This window comes from Scyliorhinus torazame, chromosome 3 (assembly GCF_047496885.1).
Source record: "Scyliorhinus torazame isolate Kashiwa2021f chromosome 3, sScyTor2.1, whole genome shotgun sequence".
Lineage (NCBI taxonomy): Eukaryota > Metazoa > Chordata > Chondrichthyes > Carcharhiniformes > Scyliorhinidae > Scyliorhinus > Scyliorhinus torazame.
In genome coordinates, this window is record NC_092709.1 from 361,679,262 (window position 1) to 361,703,036 (window position 23,775).

General features: G+C 49.2%; 1 protein-coding gene across 2 annotated transcripts in view; it reads right to left on the reverse strand.

The window, feature by feature from the left end:
* LOC140409647 (disintegrin and metalloproteinase domain-containing protein 12-like) overlaps nucleotides 1–23,775 on the reverse strand; it is a 1,449,600-nt gene that overhangs the window by 87,968 nt on the left and 1,337,857 nt on the right. The window contains exons 19-20 of one of the 2 annotated variants that reach the window (XM_072497982.1): nucleotides 12,367–12,529; nucleotides 7,806–7,983 (exon numbers count right to left, since the gene is read on the reverse strand). In XM_072497982.1, the coding sequence (XP_072354083.1) occupies nucleotides 7,956–7,983; nucleotides 12,367–12,529 (191 nt within the window). In that variant the 3' untranslated portion in view covers nucleotides 7,806–7,955. Of the gene's footprint in view, nucleotides 1–7,805; nucleotides 7,984–12,366; nucleotides 12,530–23,775 lie in introns of those variants that run through there. The other variant, XM_072497981.1, reaches the window with a different exon arrangement.

Below are 23,775 nucleotides of genomic sequence, written 5' to 3' on the forward strand. Positions count from 1 at the left end.
GCGCCATGAGGCAGCAGTGCTACCCCGGGTCCTCAACGCTGTGAGGCATCAGTGCTAACCCGGGTCCCTGGCGCTGTGAGATAGCAGTGCTAACCCGGGTCCTCAGCGCTGTGAGACAGCAGTGCTAACCCGGGTCCCTGGCACTGTGAGACAGCAGTGTTAACCCGGGTCCCTGGCTCTGTGAGACAGCAGTGCTAACACGGGTCCTCAGTGCTGTGAAACAGCAGTGCTAACACGGGTCCCTGGCACTCTGAGGCAGCATAAGACCAGAAGACATAGGAGCGGAAGTAAGGCCATTCGGCCCATCGAGTTCACTCCACCATTCAATCATGGCTGATTTCTACTCCATTTACCCGCTCTCTCTCCCTAGCCCTTAATTCCTCGAGAAATCAAGAATTTATCAACTTCTGTCTTAAAGACACTCAACGTCCCGGCCTCCACCGCCCTCTGTGGCAATGAATTCCACAGACCCACCACTCTCTGGCTGAAGAAATTTCTCCTCATCTCTGTTCTAAAGTGACTCCCTTTTATTCTAAGGCTGTGCCCCCGGGTCCTAGTCTCCCCTGCTAAGGGAAACAACTTCCCTACATCCACCCTATCTAAGCCATTCATTATCTTGTAAGTTTCTATTAGATCTCCCCTCAACCTCCTAAGCTCCAATGAATATAATCCCAGGATCCTCAGACGTTCATCGTATGTTAGGCCTACCATTCCTGGGATCATCCGTGTGTATCTCCGCTGGACCCACTCCAGTGCCAGTATGTCCTTCCTGAGGTGTGGGGCCCAAAATTGCTCACAGTATTCTAAATGGGGCCTAACTAATGCTTTATAAAGCTTCAGAAGTACATCCCTGCTTTTACATTCCAAGCCTCTTGAGATGAATGACAACATTGCATTTGCTTTCTTAATTACGGACTCAACCAGCAAGTTTACCTTTAGAGAATCCTGGACTAGGACTCCCAAGTCCCTTTGCACTTCAGCATTATGAATTTTGTGACCGTTTAGAAAATAGTCCATGCCTCTATTCTTTTATCCAAAGTGCAAGACCTCGCACTTGCCCTCGTTGAATTTCATCAGCCATTTCTTGGACCACTCTCCTAAACTGTCTAAATCTTTCTGCAGCCTCCCCACCTCCTCCATACTACCTGCCCCATCACCTATCTTTGTATCATCGGCAAACTTAGCCAGAATGCCCCCAGTCCCGTCATCTAGATCGTTAATATATAATGAGAACAGCTGTGGCCCCAAAACTGAACCCTGCGGGACACCACTCGTCACCGGTTGCCATTCCAAAAAGAACCTTTTATCCCAACTCTCTGCCTTCTGCCTGACAGCCAATCGTCAATCCATGTTAGTACCTTGCCTCAAATACCATGGGCACTTATTTTACTCAGCAGTCTCCCGTGAGGCACTTTATCAAAGGCCTTTTGGAAGTCAAGCTAGATAACATCCATTGGCTCTTCTTGGTCTAACCTATTTGTTATCTCTTCAAAGAACTCTAACAGGTTTGTCAGGCACGACCTCCCCTTATTAAATCCATGCTGACTTGTCATAATCCGACCCTGCACTTCCAAGAATTTAGAAATCTCATCCTTAACAATGGATTCTAGAATCTTGCCAACAACCGAGGTTCGGCTAATTGGCCTATAATTTTCCATCTTTTTCCTTGTTCCCTTCTTGAACAGGGGGGTTACAACAGCGATTTTCCAATCCTCTGGGACTTTCCCTGACTCCAGTGACTTTTGAAAGATCATAACTAACGCCTCCACTATTTCTTCAGCTATCTCCTTTAGAGCTCTAGGATGTAGTCCATCTGGGCCCGGAGATTTATCAATTTTTAGACCTCTTAGTTTCTCTCGCACTTTCTCCTTTGTGATGGCTACCATATTCAACTCTGCCCCCTGACTCTCCGGAATTGTTGGGATATTACTCATGTCTTCTACTGTGAAGACTGACGCAAAGTACTTATTCAGTTCCTCAGCTATTTCCTTGTCTCCCATCACAAAATTACCAGCGTCATTTTGGAGCGGCCCAATGTCAACCTTTGCCTCCCGTTTGTTTTTAATGTATTTAAAGAAACTTTTACTATCATTCCTAATGTTACTGGCTAGCCTACCTTCATATTTGATCCTCTCTTTCCTTATTTCTCTCTTTGTTATCCTCTGTTTGTTTTTGGAGCCTACCCAATCTTCTGACTTCCCACTCCTCTTTGCCACATTATAGGGTTTCTCTTTTGCTTTGATACATTCCCTAACTTCCTTTGTCAGCCATGGCTGCCTAATCCCCCCTCTGATAACCTTTCTTTTCTTTGGGATGAACCTCTGTACTGTGTCCTCAATTGCTCCCAGAAACTCCTGCCATTGCTGTTCTACTGTCTTTCCCACTAGGCTCTACTCCCAGTCAATTTTCGTCAGTTCCTCCCTCATGCCCCTGTAGTTACATTTATTTAACTGTAACACCTTTACATCTGATTCTACCTTCTTTCTTTCAAATTGGAGATTGAATTCTACCATATTATGATCACTGCCTCCTAAGTGTTCCCTTACTTTAAGATCTTTAATCAAGTCTGGCTCATTACATAACACTAAGTCCAGAATGGCCTGTTCCCTCATGGGCTCCATCACAAGCTGTTCCAAAAAGCCCTCCTGTAAACATTCAATAAATTCCCTTTCCTTGGGTCCACTTGCAGCATTATTTACCCAGTCCAGATTTTTGTTTGGTCGGGTCCAAAAATGCTGGCACTGGAGGTGTTGTCAAAGCTGTCTTCAGGGTAGGGTATTCTTGCTAATGCTCTTCTGTCCATTCAAAAATATTAGTCTTGCTTATGACTTCTCTCAGACATGTTGTCTTGGCTGACAAATTCTGAATAAATTTTTCGATAAAGTTGATCATTCCTAATATCCTCAGAATTCCTTGCTTGTCTGATGGGCGTGGCATATTTATTATTTTCATTTGATCAGGGAGTATACCTCGAGCAGACAACTTGTGCCCCAGAAGCGTGATTTCTTTAACACCAAACTGACACTTGGTTTTGTTTGACCTGAATACTCTGTCGTACTTTGATGAGTCGGTCGTTGTGTTCTTCCTTTGTCGAACCCCATACGATTATATCATCAATATATCCATGAATTTCTTGAATACCTTCCAGAATGTGCTCCATTGCCCTGTGAAAGATTTCAGATGCAGATATCCCAAAAGGCAGTCGAAGAAAAGAGTAACTCCCAAATGGAGTGTTCAATTCCCGTACCAGCTGTGAATTCTAAATTCTCCCTCTGTGTACCCAAACAGGCGCCGGAATGTGGCGACTAGGGTCTTTTCACAGTAACTTCATTGCAGTGTTAATGTAAACCTACGTGTGACAATAAAGATTATTTATTTATTGTAACCATATAATGCTTCATAGTCTCCCCATCCAGTTTGAGTTGTCAAAAACCCTATGATGCATCCAGTTAACTGAACCACGTTTTGCTCGTTATTTCTTCACATTTTAGCATTGGACAGTGTTCTTGCTTGATGTTGGCACTGAGGTCTTTAGGATCCATGCAGATTCTTAAATCGTCATTGCGTTTCTTCATGCACACCATTGAATCCACCATCTGTTGGATCTTCAATTTTCTTAATCATCCCCAGATTCGTGATTCTATCAAGTTCAGCTTTGAGTTGATCCTTTAATGATACTCACCTTGGAGCACGTATTACGGGTTGGGTGTCATCCTTTAGTTGGCTTCCACACCCGGTAACGATTCACGATCTCTGGCTACAATTGAAAATTTCACGTCATGGGCTCTATCTTCGACTTGAACTTCAAGCTCACACACGCCTAGAGTATTGATTCTTGGCCATTGTAATCTTTTCAGAATACCGGTCTGTTCAAATCTTCGGTTTACTTCTCATCATTTCAATATCCGAGACACTGATGAGATTGGCTCTCGCTCCTGCGTCAAGTTTGACATTTTTCCACGTTTGATTGATTTGTAAATAAACTGTCCAGTTATCTTTATTTATAATCAAAACTTCATTATCAACGCTTCTGATTTTCGTCAAAGCCATTTTATTTTCCTTGGCTACGTTGGACCTGCCTTCATTAGAGACAATCATCTATGAAGAATGTATCTTCCAAATTAATTTTGTCAACGGCATGTATAGATTTTTGCACTTTAATTTTCTTGCCAGAAAAGCATTGCTTGGCAAAGTGTTTTTTCCCTTTACACTTTGCACAAATCTTTCCAAAGGCGGGACATTGCCTTTACAAGTGGCTATTTCCACACCACTTAATAATAATCGCTTATTGTCACAAGTAGGCTTCAATGAGGTTACTGTGAAAAGCCCCTAGTCGCCACATTCCGGCACCTGTTTGGGGAGGCTGGAACGGGAATTGAACCCGTGCTGTTGGTCTTGTTCTGCATTACAAGCCAGCTATCTTAGCCCACTGTGCTAAACCAGCCCCAATTGAAGTGGGTTCCAGCCAATGGAGCTCACCTATAGTAATGGTACCAAAACCGGACGGTATCCAACGATTGTGAACTATAAACAAAGAACAACAAAGAACAAAGAAATGTACAGCACAGGAACAGGCCCTTCGGCCCTCCAAGCCCGTGCCGACCATGCTGCCCGACTAAACTACAATCTTCTACACTTCCTGGGTCCGTATCCTTCTATTCCCATCCTATTCATATATTTGTCAAGATGCCCCTTAAATGTCCCTATCGTCCCTGCTTCCACGACCTCCTCCGGTAGCGAGTTCCAGGCACCCACTACCCTCTGCGTAAAAAACTTGCCGCGTACATCTACTCTAAACCTTGCCCCTCTCACCTTAAACCTATGCCCCCTAGTAATTGACCCCTCTACCCTGGGGAAAAGCCTCTGACTATCCACTCTGTCTATGCCCCTCATAATTTTGTATACCTCTATCAGGTCTCCCCTCAACCTCCTTCGTTCCAGTGAGAACAAACCGAGTTTATTCAATCGCTCCTCATAGCTAATGCCCTCCATACCAGGCAACATTCTGGTAAATCTCTTCTGCACCCTCTCTAAAGCCTCCACATCCTTCTGGTAGTGTGGCGACCAGAATTGAACACTATACTCCAAGTGTGGCCTAACTAAGGTTCTATACAGCTGCAACATGACTTGCCAATTCTTATACTCAATGCCCCGGCCAATGAAGGCAAGCATGCCGTATGCCTTCTTGACTACCTTTTCCACCTGTGTTGCCCCTTTCAATGACCTGTGGACCTGTACTCTTAGATCTCTTTGACTAGGAGAAGAGTTAAAAGGTTAATGCAGTTACAAGAACGGACTCTTATCCTATCCCACGTTTGGAGGACTGCATTGAGAAGGTGGGACAATCAGCTTTTATTTCTAAACTCGATTTACTTAAAGGTTACTGGCAGGTACCTTTATCCAAAAGGGCAAAGGGGATTTCAGCTTTTGTGACTCCAGATGGTATATACCAATTCAAAGTTATGCCATTTGGCATGAAAAACGCCCCCACGGTTAACTAACAAAGTCATTTCAGGAGTACCCAATTGTGCGGTATACATTGACGATCTGGTGATTTTTAGTCAGACATGGAAAGAACATTTGAATCACCTTGTAACACCACAAGACCAGGCGCCTGTTCGTGGAGGCCGGTACGGGAATTGAACCCGCGCGACTGGTCTTGTTCATAAGAACATAAGAACTAGGAGCAGGAGTCGGCCATCTGGCCCCTCGAGCCTGCTCCGCCATTCAATGAGATCATGGCTGATCTTTTGTGGACTCAGCTCCACTTTGCGGCCCGAACACCATAACCCTTAATCCCTTTATTCTTCAAAAAACTATCTATCTTTATCTTGAAAACATTTGATGAAGGAGCCTCTACTGCTTCACTGGGCAAGGAATTCCATAGATTCACAACCCTTTGGGTGAAGAAGTTCCTCCTAAACTCAGTCCTAAATCTATTTTCCGTTATTTTGAGGCTATGCCCCCTAGTTCTGCTTTCACCCGCCAGTGGAAACAACCTGCTTGCATTAATCCTATCTATTCCCTTCATAATTTTATGTTTCTATAAGATCCCCCCCCCCCGCATCCTTCTAAATTCCAATGAGTACAGTCCCAGTCTACTCAACATCTCCTCGTAATCCAACCCCTTCAGCTCTGGGATTAACCTAGTGAATCTCCTCTGCACACTCTCCAGCGCCAGTATGTCCTTTCTCAGGTAAGGAGACCAAAACTGAACACAATACTCCAGGTGTGGCCTCACTAACAGCTTCTTCCCGACTGCCATCAGACTTTTGAATGGACCTACCTCGTATTAAGTTGATCTTTTCTCTGCACCTTGCTATATTATTATTCTTAAATGTAACATTATATTCTTCAGTCTCTCCTTCCTTCCCTATGTACGGTATGCATTGTTTGTACAGCATGCAAGAAACAATACGTTTCACTGTATACTAATACATGTGTTAATAATAAATTAAATCAAATCATGGGCTGGTTTAGCGCAGGGCTAAATTGGGGTTACGGGGATAGGGTGGAGGTGTGGGGATAGGGTGGAGGTATGGTGCTCTGGGCTGTTTAGCACAAGGCTAAATCGCTGGCTTTGAAAGCAGACCAAGGCAGGCCAGCAGCACGGTTCAATTCCCGTACCAGCCTCCCTGAACAGGCACCGGAATGTGGCGACTAGGGGCTTTTCACAGTAACTTCATTGAAGCCTACTTGTGACAATAAGCGATTTTCATTTTCATTTCATTTCATTTCATTCATTTCAAAATACAGTTGCAGCATAACCTCCCAAGTCTTAAACTCCATCCCTCGAGCAATGAAGGACAAAACTCCATTTGCCTTCTTAATCACCTGTTGCACCTGCAAACAACCTTTTGCGACTCATGCACTAGCACACCCAGGTCTCTCTGCACAGCAGAATGTTTTAATATTTTATCATTTAAACAATAATCTCTTTTGCTGTTATTCCTACCAAAATGGATACCCTCACATTTGTTAACATTGTATTTCATCTGCCAGACCCTAGCCCATTCACTATCCAAATCCCTCTGCAGACTTCCAGTATCCTCTGCACTTTTTGCTTTAGCACTCATCTTAGTGTTGTCTGCAAACTGGGCTGGTTTAGCTCACTGGGCTAAATCGCTGGCTTTTAAAGCAGACCAAGGCAGGCCAGCAGCACGGTTCAATTCCTGTACCAGCCTCCTAGAACAGGTGCCGGAATGTGGCGACTAGGGGCTTTTCACAGTAACTTCATTTGAAGCCTACTTGTGACAATAAGTGATTTTCATTTCATTTTTCAAATCGATGTGAAAACTGTTGAACGATTCACCTGCCTTCTGCCTGCTCATTCTGAAAATGTACCTTTCAAATCATTCGTTCTTCTTCTAACGATGGCATTAAACTTTTCTCTATATTCCTCTCTTTCAAAAACAAATGTATGAAAGACTGTAATCACCTGCGAACCTGCTACAGAGAGCAGCAACACAATTCTTCACTCATCAGGAGGTGCCAGTAAACCTGGAGCCGCTATTTATAAGGTAAACTGCTGTTTAAAGGAGTGCCAATTTGCATCAATATTACCAGTGGCACAAATACTTTGTGGTGTTTTCAAGCTATCAATCTTTTGCTTTGGTGACCAGTGTAGCATGCAGTGGTGTTCTTTTGATGCTCTCTGTTAATTAGTAGATTTTCTTGTCGTACTTTTTCTAATTTCTTCACTTTAGATCTTCAATCCAGAGATCACTACACCTGGTACCATGTTACATTCCAGCGCTTTGCAATGGTTGAGTCAGTGCACCAGAGAACGTCTAGTTTGTGACTAGTTATGATTTATTAAATTGCAATAACATGGGAAGGAAAACAACACAAAAAACGATTAAACTATGAACTGTTGGTAACTATAAGATGAGAGCGAAGACAAAACATGACGATCCATGACTACTCCTAACTTCCGACTCTTCAAGGCTGCAGTATCATGTGGTATACCTCTGCTGCCACCTGCTGGTTGGAGGTCTGACATGTTAACATACAGAATTGCTTATGCATATCATTACACCAATATTCGCACTGACCCTCCTCACACTGACCCTCCTCACACTGACCCTCCTCACACTGACCCTCCTCACACTGACCCTCCCCACACTGACCCTCCTCACACTGACCCTCCTCACACTGACCCTCCTCACACTGACCCTCCCCACACTGACCCTCCCCACACTGACCCTCCTCACACTGACCCTCCTCCTCACACTGACCCTCCTCACACTGACCCTCCTCGCACTGACCCTCCTCACACAGACCCTCCTCACACTGACCCTCCTCACACTGACACTCCTCACACTGACCCTCCTCACACTGACACTCCTCACACTGACCCTCCTCCTCACAGACCCTCCCCACACGGACCCGCCTCACACTGACCCTCCTCACACTGACCCTCCTCACACTGACCCTCCTCACACTGACCCTCATCACACTGACCCTCCTCACACTGACCCTCCTCGCACTGACCCTCCTCACACAGACCCTCCTCACACTGACCCTCCTCACACTGACCCTCCTCACACTGACCCTTATCACACTGACCCTCCTCACACGACCCTCCTCGCACTGACCCTCCTCACACAGACCCTCCTCACACTGACCCTCCTCACACTGACCCTCCTCACACTGACCCTCCTCACACTGACACTCCTCACACTGACCATCCTCACACAGACCCTCCCCACACTGACCCTCCTCACACTGACACGCCTCACATTGACCATCCTCACACTGACACTCCTCACACTGACCCTCCTAACACAGGCCCTCCTCCTCACACAGACCCTCCCCACACTGACCCTCCTCACACTGAAACTCCTCACACTGACACTCCTCACACTGACCCTCCTCACACTGACACTCCTCACACTGACCCTCCTCACACAGACCCTCCCCACACTGACCCTCCTCACACTGACACTCCTCACACTGACCCTCCTCACACTGACACTCCTCACACTGACCCTCCTAACACAGGCCCTCCTCCTCACACTGACCCTCCTCACACAGACCCTCCCCACACTGACCCTTCTCACACTGACCCTCCTCACAATGACACTCTAATCCTCACACTGACCCTTCTCACACTGACCCTCCTCACACTGACCCTCCTCCTCACACTGACCCTCCTCACATTGACCCTCCTCACACTGACCCTCCTCACACTGACCCTCCTCCCACTAACCCTCCTCCTCACACTGACCCTCCTCACACTGACCCTCCTCCTCACACAGACACTCCTCACACTGACCCTCCTCACACTGACCCTCCTCACACTGACCCTCCTCCTCACACAGACCCTCCTCACACTGACCCTCCTCACACAGACCCTCCTCACACTGACCCTCCTCACACTGACCCTCCTCGCACTGACCCTCCTCACACTGACCCTCCTCACACTGACCCTCCTCACACTGACCCTCCTCACACTGACCCTCCTCACACTGACCCTCCTCACACAGACCCTCCTCACACTGACCCTCCTCCTCACACAGACCCTCCCCACACTGACCCTCCTCACACTGACCCTCCTCACACTGACCCTCCTCACACTGACCCTCCTCCTCACACTGACCATCCCCACACTGACCCTCCTCACACTGACCGTCCTCACACTGACCCTCCTCACACTGACCCTCCTCACACTGACCCTCCTCACACTGACTCTCCTCACACTGACTCTCCTCACACTGACCCTCCTCACACTGGCCCTCCTCACACTGACCCTCCTCACACTGACCCTCCTCACACTGACCCTCCTCACACAGACCCTCCTCACACTGATCTCATCACACTGACCCTCCTCACACTGACCCTCCTCACACTGACCCTCCTCCTCACACTGACCCTCCTCACACTGACCCTCCTCGCACTGGCCCTCCTCACACTGACCCTCCTCACACTGACCCTCCTCACACTGACCCTCCTCCTCACACTGACCCTCCTCACACTGACCCTCCTCGCACTGGCCCTCCTCACACTGACCCTCCTCACACTGACACTCCTCACACTGACCCTCCTCCTCACACTGACCCTCCTCACACTGACCCTCCTCGCACTGGCCCTCCTCACACTGTCCCTCCTCACACTGACACTCCTCACACTGACCCTCCTAACACAGGCCCTCCCCAAACTGACCCTCCTCACACTGACCCTCTTCACACTGACCCTCCTCACACTGACACTCCTCACACTGACCCTCCTAACACAGGCCCTCCTCCTCACACTGACCCTCCTCACACAGACCCTCCCCACACTGACCCTCCTCACACTGACCCTCCTCACAATGACACTCTACTCCTCACACTGACCCTTCTCACACTGACCCTCCTCACACTGACCCTCCTCCTCACTGACCCTCCTCACATTGACCCTCCTCACACCGACCCTCCTCACACTGACCCTCCTCCCACTAACCCTCCTCACACTGACCCTCCTCACACTGACCCTCCTCACACAGACCCTCCTCATACTGACCCTCCTCACACTGACCCTCCTCCTCACACTGACCCTCCTCGCACTGACCCTCCTCACACTGACCCTCCTCACACTGACCCTCCTCACACTGACCCTCCTCACACAGACCCTCCTCACACTGACCCTCCTCACACTGACCCTCCTCACACTGACCATCCTCCTCACACTGCCCCTCCTCACACTGACCCTCCTCACACTGACCCTCCTCACACTGACCCTCCTCACACTGACCCTCCTCACACTGACCCTCCTCACACTGACCCTCCTCACACTGACCCTCCTCACACTGACCCTCCTCACACAGACCCTCCTCACACTGACCCTCCTCACACTGACCCTCCTCACACTGACCCTCCTCCTCACACAGACCCTCCCCACACTGACCCTCCTCACACTGACCCTCCTCACACTGACCCTCCTCACACTGACCCTCCTCACACTGACCCTCCTCACACTGACCCTCCTCACACTGACCCTCCTCCTCACACTGACCATCCCCACACTGACCCTCCTCACACTGACCGTCCTCACACTGACCCTCCTCACACTGACCCTCCTCACACTGACCCTCCTCCTCACACTGACCCTCCTCACACTGACCCTCCTCACACTGACCCTCCTCACACTGACCCTCCTCACACAGACCCTCCTCACACTGACCCTTCTCACACTGACCCTCCTCACACTGGCCCTCCTCACACTGACCCTCCTAACACTGACCCTCCTCACACAGACCCTCCTCACACTGACCCTTCTCACACAGACCCTCCCCACACTGACCCTCCTCACACTGACCCTCCTCACACTGACCCTCCTCACACTGACCCTCCTCCTCACACTGACCATCCCCACACTGACCCTCCTCACACTGACCGTCCTCACACTGACCCTCCTCACACTGACCCTCCTCACACTGACCCTCCTCACACTGACCCTCCTCCTCACACTGACCCTCCTCACACTGACCCTCCTCACACTGACCCTCCTCACACTGACCCTCCTCACACAGACCCTCCTCACACTGACCCTTCTCACACTGACCCTCCTCACACTGGCCCTCCTCACACTGACCCTCCTCACACTGACCCTCCTCACACTGACCCTCCCACACTGACCCTCCTCACACTGACTCTCCTCACACTGACCCTCCTCACACTGACCCTCCTCACACTGGCCCTCCTCACACTGACCCTCCTCACACTGACCCTCCTCACACAGACCCTCCTCACACTGATCTCATCACACTGACCCTCCTCACACTGACCCTCCTCACACTGACCCTCCTCCTCACACTGACCCTCCTCACACTGACCCTCCTCGCACTGGCCCTCCTCACACTGACCCTCCTCACACTGACCCTCCTCACACTGACCCTCCTCCTCACACTGACCCTCCTCACACTGACCCTCCTCACACTGACCCTCCTCACACTGACCCTCCTCACTCAGACCCCGGCTCCCTCCTCACACTGCCCCCGGCCTCTTCCTCACTCAGCCCCCGGCCCCCTCCTCACTCAGAGCCCGGCCCCCTCCTCACTCAGACCCCGGCTCCCTCCTCACTCAGACCCCGGCCCCCTCCTCACTCAGACACCAGCTCCCTCCTCACTCAGACACCAGCTCCCTCCTCACTCAGACACCAGCCCCCTCCTCACTCAGACACAGGCCCTCCTCACTCAGTTAGTGGCACCAGTCTTGAATCTGATCTTGTCACTCTCCTGCTCTTCATTTCTCCCATCTCCTGTCTCCACTCACTCTCCTCCTCACCGAAAGTGACATATATTGAAGGCCTTTTGCCATCTCTATTCAGTTTCTCCATTTTGATGCTGCTGGATGTTTCCTGGTCTCACTTTCAGTTGATTCTTACCGTGGACCATCAGCAACTCCTCGGGTTGCTAGAGATCTTGCACTTGCTGCAATTGCCCTGTTGAAAAGCAGCTTCCCGAGGAAATAGCTCAGAATTGGAACGCTCAAAGCTGGCGCCAAGATGGCAACTGTCAGAACAGCTGGATGTAAATTACCTGCAAGAACTGAGAAAAAAATAGGTCAAGGTCCAGTCATAAAACCGCAGCAGCTCGGGCAGTCACACCCTGGCTGTGAGGAGGTGAGAAACTGCACACTATGATCCAGATGTTGTTTCATTCACAATTCACACTCTGCAGCCTAATCCTCTTTACAACAGAAACGACAAACTAACTTTTAATTTTGTACTTCAGTAAAATACAAGTTTGTCCATGTTCACATGGACATTTCATTCCCTAATAGCCAGTGGCCCATTTAACTCTTTGTAACCAAGTACAAATGAGTATTGAAATAGGAGGGTAAAGCAGAGGATTGAGTGGCTGGAAAGTTGGGGCAGGGGCTCGGACTTCAGATTCTCGGGATATTGGGGTGGCTCTGGGGGAGATGGGACCACCCCAGGTCGGATGGATTGCACCTAAATCGAGTCGGGGTGGAGTTTCTCGAGTGGTGTTTGTTAGTGTTGTTGGGGAGGATTTAAACTAACTGTGGGGGTGAGGGAACCAGGAGAAATGGTCAGAGAGGAGTTCCAATGTGCACAAAACACGGAGAAACGGACAGAACAGGAAAAATGCAAAGTCAGTAATTAAACAGGCCCAGAGTAAGGGAGAAATGATTGAAATCTGCATCAGGGTAACTGTACATGTATGTGGATTCACGGAGTGTGGTTAATATGTTTGCTGAGTCACAGGCGCAGATTACCAGCTGACTACCACTTACTAGTAAGGGCGTGGAATGCCCGGCCTGCAACAGTAGTGGACTCGCCAACGCTTCGGGCATTCAAATGGTCATTGGATAGACATATGGACGATAAGGGAAGAGTGTGGATGGGCTTTAGAGTGGTTTCACAGGTCGGCGCAACATCGAGGGCCGAAGGGCCTGTACTGCGCTGTAATGTTCTATGTTCTATGAAAGTATGATGTTGGGACAAAACCATAGACCTGGTGGAAAGAAGAGCAGCATTAATATTAAATAGTCCTGGGTACTGTGACAAAAATATAATATTTTGTCAATATTTAATGATAGTTTGGTGTACTGTGAAACAGGCTTGAGTCTGTGTTGGTGTGCATGGCTGCTGTAAGGAACCTCTTTGAAACCCCTGTCTGAACCTGGTATTCTTTTCAATATCTGTCCTGCTGGCTGTTTTCAAAACTACAGACTTGTGGTTTTGAGCTGAAACCTCCCTGCTGCAAGCTGCTATTTGAACTGGCCCAGACACATCCCTCGATCCAGTGTGTTGTGTGGCATAGTCCCGTGATGGCATCTTGATGGACTGGGCTGACAGCCAATCCACTTTCCTGGAAATCCAGGAGTTATTCCATTCATGACCTTGATTGGAGGAACCTTTCAGAAGATTCTGGAGTAGAAGGCAGGTTCCATTTTTGCTTTCGTATTCGTTCTGAGAAGGAGCTGGGCAGAAGCCTGTTAAATATCACTCCCAGAAAGGCTGCAGTGAGCAGGTTTGGACACCCTATCTGGCTGTGAAGGTTTAATTCCTGATTTAAATACTGAAAGCATTCTCTAACCAGCCAGGCCTGTGCTAGTTTAAACTCTGTGAGAAAGTCTGGGAAAAGCCCAGGCTGATATCTCTCCTGAGAATCCAAAATGGGTCCTGAATCCCAGGCCCTTTTCTCTCTCTGAACCATGGCTGGAAAGTCGGCACAATGAGCAGACCCGCATTCCAGTGACAGAGTGGATGGAAAACTCATCCTTTCAAATCTCAGGGAAAGAATTCTAGTACTATTCCATTGATACTGAGAGTCAATCTGGGGGCGGCATGGTAGCACAGTGTTTAGCACTGTTGCTTCACAGTGCCAGGGACCCGGGATCGATTCCTGGCTTGGCTCACTGTCTGTGCCTACACGTTCTCTCCGTGTCTGCGTGGGTTTCCTCCGGGTGCTCCGGTTTTCCTCCCATAAGTCCTGAAAGACGTGCTGTTGGTTAATTTAGATATTCTGAATTCTCCCTCTGTGTCCCCGAACAGGCGCCGGAATGTGGCGACGAGGGGCTTTTCACAGTAACTTCATTGCAGAGTTAATGAAAGCCTACGTGTGACAATAAAGTTTATTATAAAGATTATTATTATAGAGATCTGCACAAGTGAAGGTCACTCTCCATAGGAATTCCTGCAGCCCTCAAGGCAGATACTAAAAGGTCAATACTACCGATCATTTTAAGATCGCCCAATTACAAAGACCACAGCAAAGGTTCATCTCAGCACTTATAATCCTTGTTATTTTTTAACCTACCCTTTTACCCACCATGTGTCTCCCTTGTGTGTGTCTGGGTGGAGGGTGGGATGAGGTTTGGGAAATAGTTAGATTCGTCGACAACTGTTTCACTTACATGTTTAGCATTTCTCTTAAACAGTTTTTTAATGGTTTATTTACAAATCTGGTGCCTGTAAGTCACTGGAACAGTCAAGAGTCAAAGATCAAAGAATGACCAGGGTGAGGTTAGGGCCGGTCAAGGACAGTAGTGGGAACTTGTGCATGGAGTCAGAAGAAATGGGAGAGACGTTGAATGAATACTTTTCTTCAGTGTTCACCAAGGAGAGGGGCCATGTTTCTGAGGATGAGAGTGTGATTCAGGCGGGTAGACTGGAAGAAGTAGATGTTCTGAGGAAGGATGTATTAGAAATTTTGAAAAACCTGAGCGTTCCCCTGTTCAAGAAAGGGACTAGGAATGACCCTGGTAACTATAGGCTGGTTAGTCTTACTTTGGTGGTCGGTAAGTTAATGGAACGGGTCCTGAGGGATATGATTAATGACCATTTGGAAAGATGCAGCTGAATCCGGGATAGTCAACACGGATTCGTGAAGGGTAAGTCTTGCCTCACAAATTTGATTGAATTCTTTGAGGAGGTAACTAAGTGTGTAGATGAAGGTAGAGCAGTTGATGTCGTATACATGGATTTCAGTAAGGCGTTTGATAAGGTTCCCCATGGTCGGCTCATGAAGAAAGTAAGGAGGTGTGGGATAGAGGTGAATTTGGCCAATTGGATAAGTAACTGGCTATCACATAGAAGACAGAGGGGAGGGTGGTGGTGGATGGAACATTTTCAGATTGGAGACCAGTTACCAGCGGTGTACCACAGGGATCAGTACTGGGTCCTCTGCTATTTGTGATTTTTATCACTGACTTGGAAGAGGGGGCTGAAGGGTGGGTCAGTAAATTTGCGGATGACACCAAGATTGGTGAGTAGTGGAAGAGGTGGAGAGCTGTTGTAGGCTGCAAAGAGACATTGATAGGATGCAGAGCTGGGCCGCAAAATGGCAGATGGAGTTTAACCCTGATAAGTGCGAGGTGATTCATTTTGGTAGGACAAACCTGAATGCGGATTAAGGGTCAACGGCAGGGTTCTGAGGAATGTGGAGGAACAGAGAGATCTTGGGGTTCATGTCCACAGATCTCTGAAGGTTGCCACTCAAGTGGATAGAGCCGTGAAGAAGGCTTATAGTGTGTTAACGTTTATTAACAGGGGGGTTGAGTTTAAGAGCCGTGGGGTTATGCTGCAACTATACATGACCCTGGTGAGACCACATTTGGAGTATTGTGTGCAGTTCTGGTCACCTCATTATAGGAAGGATGTGGAAGCATTGGAAAGGGTGCAAAGGAGATTTACCAGGATGCTGCCTGGTTTGCAGGATAGGTCTTATGTGGAAAGGTTGAGGGAGCTAGGGCTTTTCTCACTGGAGCGATGGAGGATGAGAGGTGACTTCATAGAGGTTTATAAGATGATGAGGGGGATAGCTAGAGTTAACGTTCAGAGACTATTTCCTCGGGTGGATGTAGCTGTTACAAGGGGGCATAACTATAAGGTTCGGGGTGGGAGATATAGGAGGGATGTCCGAGGTAGGTTCTTTACTCAGAGAGTGGTTAGGGTGTGGAATGGACTGCCTGCTGTGATAGTGGAGTTGGACACTTTAGGACATTTCAAGTGGTTATTGGCTAGGCACATGGAGCACACCAGGATGACAGGGAGTGGGATAGCTTGATCTTGGTTTCGGACAAAGCTCGGCGCAACATCGAGGGCCGAAGGGCCTGTTCTGTGCTGTACTGTTCTATCTCAGGAAAACATACAAGTTCTTGGTTAATTCACTTCGGCTGGGACTCTGGGGCCTGTGGGGTTGGAATTGATTGCGCACTCGCCCAGTGTGACAAACATAATTAGACTTGGACAGACACAGGCTAGAAATCTCCAGTCCTCGGGGCAGCACATCCCCACCAGCAGGCTTCATGACGGTGCGGGCTGGTTACAATGGGAAATCCCATTGACAAGCAGCAGGAAAATAGAATCACGCTGCCAGCGGATGGTGCTCTGTCGAGAAACACACGGCTGGGGAAGCGATCAATCCCGCACACAGGTTTTGCAAGGCTAGTCAGCATGGACTTGTCAAGGAAAGGTCGCGATAGATAAAATGAATTTATTTTTTTCTGGAGGTAACCTGGAGCATTGATTAGGGTAATACATTTGATGTGGTCTATCTGAACTTTAGCTAAAATACATTACCCTCAACAAGGGGCTGGTTTAGCACACTGGGCTAAATAGCTGGCATTGAAAGCAGACCAAGGCAGGCCAGCAACATGGTTCAATTCCCGTACCAGCCTCTCCGAACAGGCGGGAATGTGGCGACTAGGGGATTTTCACAGTAACTTCATTTGAAGCATACTCATGACAATAAGTGATTTTCATTTCATTTTATCATTTTCACATGACTCCTGGATTGAGATGAGAAGAAATTTCTTTCACCAGAGCCTGGTCGGAGTGTGGAATTCACGACCACAGAAAGCAGTTGAGACCAAAATACTGTGGGCACGATTTAGTGCCCAAAGAAGAGTTCCGTTTTGGGCATATTTGGCAGGCCTTTCTGGACACTGCAGCACCGAGAACGACTCCGCTGCCAAACACGATGACTTTTTTGGCCTCCAGGGGCGGGAGAGCCTTACCGAGGCCGCACTTACCTCATCAGCTCAGCTCGACAGTGCAGGAAGAGATCAGGGTGTCATTTTTAAATGTAGCCCGATTTCTTGACCCTCCTCAGTATCCCCACTGTGGCATCTGCATCCCCCACTACCCCAATTTACCTTTTAGGGGGCCTTTGAGCCACCCTTTACCCCACCGCATTTGGGCAAGGCACTCCCGGGCCTGATCCCTGACATGGGCAACCAACCACCCAGGCTCCTTGACACTGTGTGCTTGACAGTGACACCTGGGCACCGTGGCAGTTCCAGGGGGGCACTGCCAGGGTGCCCGGGTGACAGTGGGAATGCGAGGGTGGCACCCTGCCCAGGGCTCGACCACCCGGGGGCCTCTGACGGCTTGTGAGATCCCGCAGATGCTGTTAGGCCTTGTCCACGTTTGTATGGACCAGTGCACAATGTCGCCATGGCGAGGTCTCCCAGTCACAGGCCTTGGGAGCATCAGGCATCAACATATTTACATTACCCTAAAGGCTCACTTAAATAAGTGTATCTGGAACTCGCCCAGAGAGGACGAGATCCAGATCGCAACATCTCACTAGATCTCATTAGATTTTGCGCGGCATTATGAACGTCAGATTTAACGGTCTTGTTGCATTACCAAGTCAGGTCCGACTGGACCATTCAATCACACCCTATATGTTTTCAAGAAGCAGCTGGGTATAGCACTTGGAGCTAAGGGGATCACAGGATATGGGGGAAGCGGGATTAGGCTACTGAATTTGATGGACAGTCATGATGATGATGAATGGCAGAGCAGGCTCGAAGGACCGAATGGCCTGCTCCTATATTCTATGTTTCTCTGTCAGGGGTTTGATCAAGAGGTTTGTGGATGATACAACAATTGTGAGGGTGATAAATAATGACAAGAATAGCTGTAGACTTTGAAAGTATGTCTCTGGACTGGCCAGCTGGGCAAAGCAGTGGAAAATGGAATTCAGCCTGGAATAGCGTGAGATAATTTACTTGGGGAGGGCTAACAACGCAAAGGATTACACTAGGAATGGTAGCACCCTGGGAAGCTCTGAACATCAGAGAGATCTTGGAAGCATATCCACAGATTCCTGAAGCTGGGAGGTCACTGTGGTGATGTGCATCAATGTAAATACATGTAGACTAGCGAGACACTAGCGGGAGCACCAGTGACACAACACACACACACACTCAACCAATTGATCAAGTAGATAGGACACAACCAATAGACATTCACGATACACAAGGAGGTGACACGACCACAGGGGGGCATTACACCAACCCATATATAAAGGACACCACACACATGATCTGCCTCTTTCCAGTGGAGACAGTCAGTGAGCCGCTTATGTTACACCTACAACATAACAAATCAGACAGGTAGATAAGATGGTTAAGAAGGCACATGGGATATTTGCTTTTATTATCCAAGACATCGAATACAAGAGCTGGAACTGTATAAAACGCTGGTTAGGGCACAGCTGGAGTACTGTGTGTGGTTCTGGTCACCGTATTACAGGAAGGATGTGATTGCGCTGGAGAGGGTTCACAGAAGGTTTACCAGGGTGCTGCCTGGAATGGAGAGTCTGATCTGTGAGGAGAGATTGGATAGGCTTGAGCTAATTTCCTTTGAGAAGCGAAGGTTGAGAGGGGACCTGATGAAAGTGTATAAAATTAGGGAGCGGAGCGTTGGCATAGTGATTAGTACTGTTGCCTCACAGCGCCTCGTTCGATTCTGACCTCGGGTGACTGTGTGGAGTTTGCACATTTTCCCCATGTCTATGTGGGCTTCCTCTGGGTGCTCTGGTTTCCTGGAGAGAGGGATAATCACAGGTTAAAGAGGTGTGATTTGCCTCAAGCCAGGACAGTTGGTAGGATTTCACAAGCCTAGGCCAGATGGTGGGGGATGAATGTAATGCAACATGAATCCAAGGTCCCGGTTGACGCCGCACTCATGTGTGCGGAACTTGGTTATAGGTTTTTGCTCGGCGATTCTGCGTTGTCGCGCGTCCCGAAGGCCGCCTTGGAGAACGCTTACCCGAAGATCAGAGGCTGAATGCCCTTGACTGCTGAAGTATTCCCCGACTGGAAGGGAACATTCCTGCCTGGCACCATCTGGCCTGGGCTTTTGAAATCCTACCAACTGTCCTGGCTTGAGACAATTCACACCTCTTTAACCTGTGATTATCCCTCTCTCCAGTTGCTCCGTCTGGACCTGTAAAGACTTAATTAACTGCAAAGACTCGCATTCCAAGTATCAGCTTGCATGATTGACTTTATCTATATATGCTGTGTTTGTGGAACCCACCTCTTCATTCACCTGATGAAGGAGCTGTTCTCCGAAAGCTAGTGACTCCAAACAAACCTGTTGGACTTTCACTTGGTGTTCTAAGACTTCTTACTGAAATATGTCAGGTTAAGGAGGCTGAATGTTTTATTGCCAGAAACAAAACATTTGATAAAGCAGTGCAGAACTAAGTCAAGATTGCTGATGAACCAATCAAATAAGATGACTCTAGGATGGTATGTTGCCTCCCTGGTGCCAGGATCCAGGATGTCTCCGAACGGGTAGAGGGCATCCTGAAGGGGGAGGGCAAACAGGCAGAGGTTGTTGTACATATTGGTATTAACAACATAGGCAGGAAGGGGCATGAGGTCCTGCAGCAGGAGTTCAGGGAGCTAGGCAGAAAGTTAAAAGACAGGACCTCGAGGGTTGTAATCTCGGGATTACTCCCTGTGCCACGTGCCAGTGAGGCTAGAAATAGGAAGATAGAGCAGCTAAACACGTGGCTAAACAGCTGGTGTAGAAGGGAGGGTTTCCGTTATCTAGACCACTGGGAGCTCTTCCGGGGCAGGTGTGACCTATATAAGAAGGATGGGTTGCATCTAAACTGGAGAGGCATAAATATCCTGGCCGCGAGGTTTGCTAGTGTCACACGGGAGGGTTTAAACTAGTATGGCAGGGGGGTGGGCACGGTAGCAATAGGTCAGAAGGTGAGAGCATTGAGGGAGAACTAGGGAATAGGGACAGTGTGGCTCTGAGGCAGAGCAGACAGGGAGAAGTTGCTGAACACAGCGGGTCTGGTGGCCTGAAGTGCATATGTTTTAATGCAAGAAGTATTACGGGTAAGGCAGATGAACTTAGAGCTTGGATTAGTACTTGGAACTATGATGTTGTTGCCATTACAGAGACCTGGTTGAGGGAAGGGCAGGATTGGCAGCTAAACGTTCCAGGATTTAGATATCTCAGGCGGGATAGAGGGGGATGTAAAAGGGGTGGCGGAGTTGCGCTACTGGTGAGGGAGGATATCACAGCTGTACTACGGGAGGTCACCTCAGAGGGCAGTGAGGCTATATGGGTAGAGATCAGGAATAAGAAGGGTGCAGTCACAATGTTGGAGGTTTACTACAAGCCTCCCACCAGCCAGCGGGAGATAGAGGAGCAGATAGGTAGACAGATTTTGGAAAAGAGTAAAAACAACAGGGTTGTGGTGATGGGAGACTTCAACTTCCCCAATATTGACTGGGACTCACTTAGTGCCAGGGGCTTAGACGGGGCAGAGTTTGAAAGGAGCATCCAGGAGGGCTTCTTAAAACAATATGTAGTCAGTCCAACTAGGGAAGGGGCGGTACTGGACCTGGTATTGGAGAATGAGCCCGGCCAGGTGGTAGAAGTTTCAGTAGGGGAGCATTTCGGGAACAGTGACCACAATTCAGTAAGTTTTAAAGTGCTGGTGGACAAGGATAAGAGTGGTCCTAGGATGAATGTGCTAAATTGGGGGAAGGCTAATTATAACAATATTAGACGGGAACTGAAGAACCTAGATTGGGGGCGGATGTTTGAGGGCAAATCAACATCTGACATGTGGGAGGCTTTCAAGTGTCAGTTGAAAGGAATTCAGGACCGGCATGTTCCGGTGAGGAAGAAGGATAAACACGGCAATTTTCGGGAACCCTGGATAACGAGAGATATTGTAGGCCTCGTCAAAAAGAAAAAGGAGGCATTTGTCAGGGCTAAAAGGCTGGGAACAGACGAAGCCTGTGTGGAATATAAGGAAAGTAGGAAGGAACTTAAGCAAGGAGTCAGGAGGGCTAGAAGGGGTCACGAAAAGTCATTGGCAAATAGGGTTAAGGAAAATCCCAAGGCTTTTTACAAGTACATAAAAAGCAAGAGGGTAGCCAGGGAAAGGGTTGGCCCACTGAAGGATAGGCAAGGGAATCTATGTGTGGAGCCAGAGGAAATGGGCGAGGTACTAAATGAATACTTTGCATCAGTATTCACCAAAGAGAAGGAATTGGTAGATGTTGAGTCTGGAGAAGGGTGTGTAGATAGTTTGGGTCACATTGGGATCCAAAAAGACGAGGTATTGGGCGTCTTAAAAAATATTAAGGTAGATAAGTCCCCAGGGCCCGATGGGATCTACCCCAGAATACTGAAGGAGGCTGGAGAGGAAATTGCTGAGGCCTTGACAGAAATCTTTGGATCCTCACTGTCTTCAGGCGATGTCCCGGAGGACTGGAGAATAGCCAATGTTGTTCCTCTGTTTAAGAAGGATAATCCAGGGAACTACAGGCCAGTGAGCCTTACTTCAGTGGTCGGGAAATCACTGGAGAGAATTCTTCGAGACAGGATCTACTCCCATTTGGAAGCAAATGGACTTTTAGTGAGAGGCAGCATAGTTTTGTGAAGGGGAGGTCGTGTCTCACTAACTTGATAGAGTTTTTCGACGAGGTCACTAAGATGATTGATGCAGGTAGGGCAGTGGATGTTGTCTATATGGACTTCAGTAAGGCCTTTGACAAGGTCCGTCATGTTAGACTAGTACAAAAGGTGAAGTCACACGGGATCAGGGGTGAGCTGGCAAGGTGGATACAGAACTGGCTAGGTCATAGAAGGCAGAGGGTAGCAATGGAGGGATGCTTTTCTAATTGGAGGGCTGTGACCAGTGGTGTTCCGCAGGGATCAGTGCTGGGACCTTCGCTGTTTGTAGTATATATAAATGATTTGGAGGAAAATGTAACTGGTCTGATTAGTAAGTTTGCAGACGACACAAAGGTTGGTGGAATTGCGGATAGCGGTGAGGACTGTCAGAGGATACAGCAGGATTTAGATTGTTTGGAGACTTGGGCGGAGAGATGGCAGATGGAGTTCAATCCGGACAAATGAGAGGTAATGCATTTTGGAAGGTCTAATGCAGGTAGGGAATATATAGTGAATGGTAGAACCCTCACGAGTGCCAGTGCCCCTTGACACGGTCCTTATCACTGCCTCTTGGCACTGCCCACAGCACTGCTCCTTGGCACTGCCCCTTGGCACTGCCCCTTGGCGATGCCCAGGACTGCCCCTTGGCACTGCCAAGGACTGCCCCTTGACACGGTCCCTATCACTGCCCCTTGGCACTGCCCCTTGGCGATGCCCAGCACTGCCCCTTGGCACTACCCCCAGCACTGCCCCTTGGAACCCGCAGCACTGCCCCTTGGCACTGCCCCCAGCACTGCCCCTTGGCACTACCCCCAGCACTGCCCCTTGGAACCCGCAGCACTGCCCCTTGGCATTGCCCCCAGCACTGTTGCTTGACACGGTCCCTAACACTGCCCCTTGGCGATGCCCAGCACTGCTCCTTGACACAGTCCCTATCACTGCCCCTTGGCGATGCCCAGCACTGCTCCTTGACACGGTCCCTAACACTGCCCCTTGGCGATGCCCAGCACTGCTCCTGGACACGGTCCCTATCACTGCTCCTTGGCACTGCCCCAGCACTGCCCCTTGGCGATGCCCAGCGCTGCCCCTTGACACGGTCCCTATCACTGCCCCTTGACACTGCCCCCAGCACTGCCCCTTGGCACTGCTCCCAGCACTGCCCTTGGCGATGCCCAGCGCTGCCACTTGACACGGTCCCTATCACTGCTCCTTAGCACTGCCCCCAGCACTGCCCCTTGGCGATGCCCAGCACTGCTCCTGGACACGGTCCCTATCAATGCTCCTTGACACTGCCCCCAGCACTGCCCCTTGGCGATGCCCAGCACCGCCCCCAGCACTGCCCCTTGGCGATGCCCAGCACTGCACCTTGGCGATGCCCAGCGCTGCCCCTTGGCGATGCTCAGCACTGCTCCTTGACATGGTGCCTATCACTGCCCCTTGGCGATGCCCAGCACTGCCCCTTGACACGGTCCCTATCACTGCCCCTTGGCACTGCCCCCAGCACTGCCCCTGGACACGGTCCCTATCACTTCCCCTTGGCGATGCCCCCAGAACTGCCCCTTGGCACTGCCCCAGCACTGCCCCTTGGCGATGCCCCCA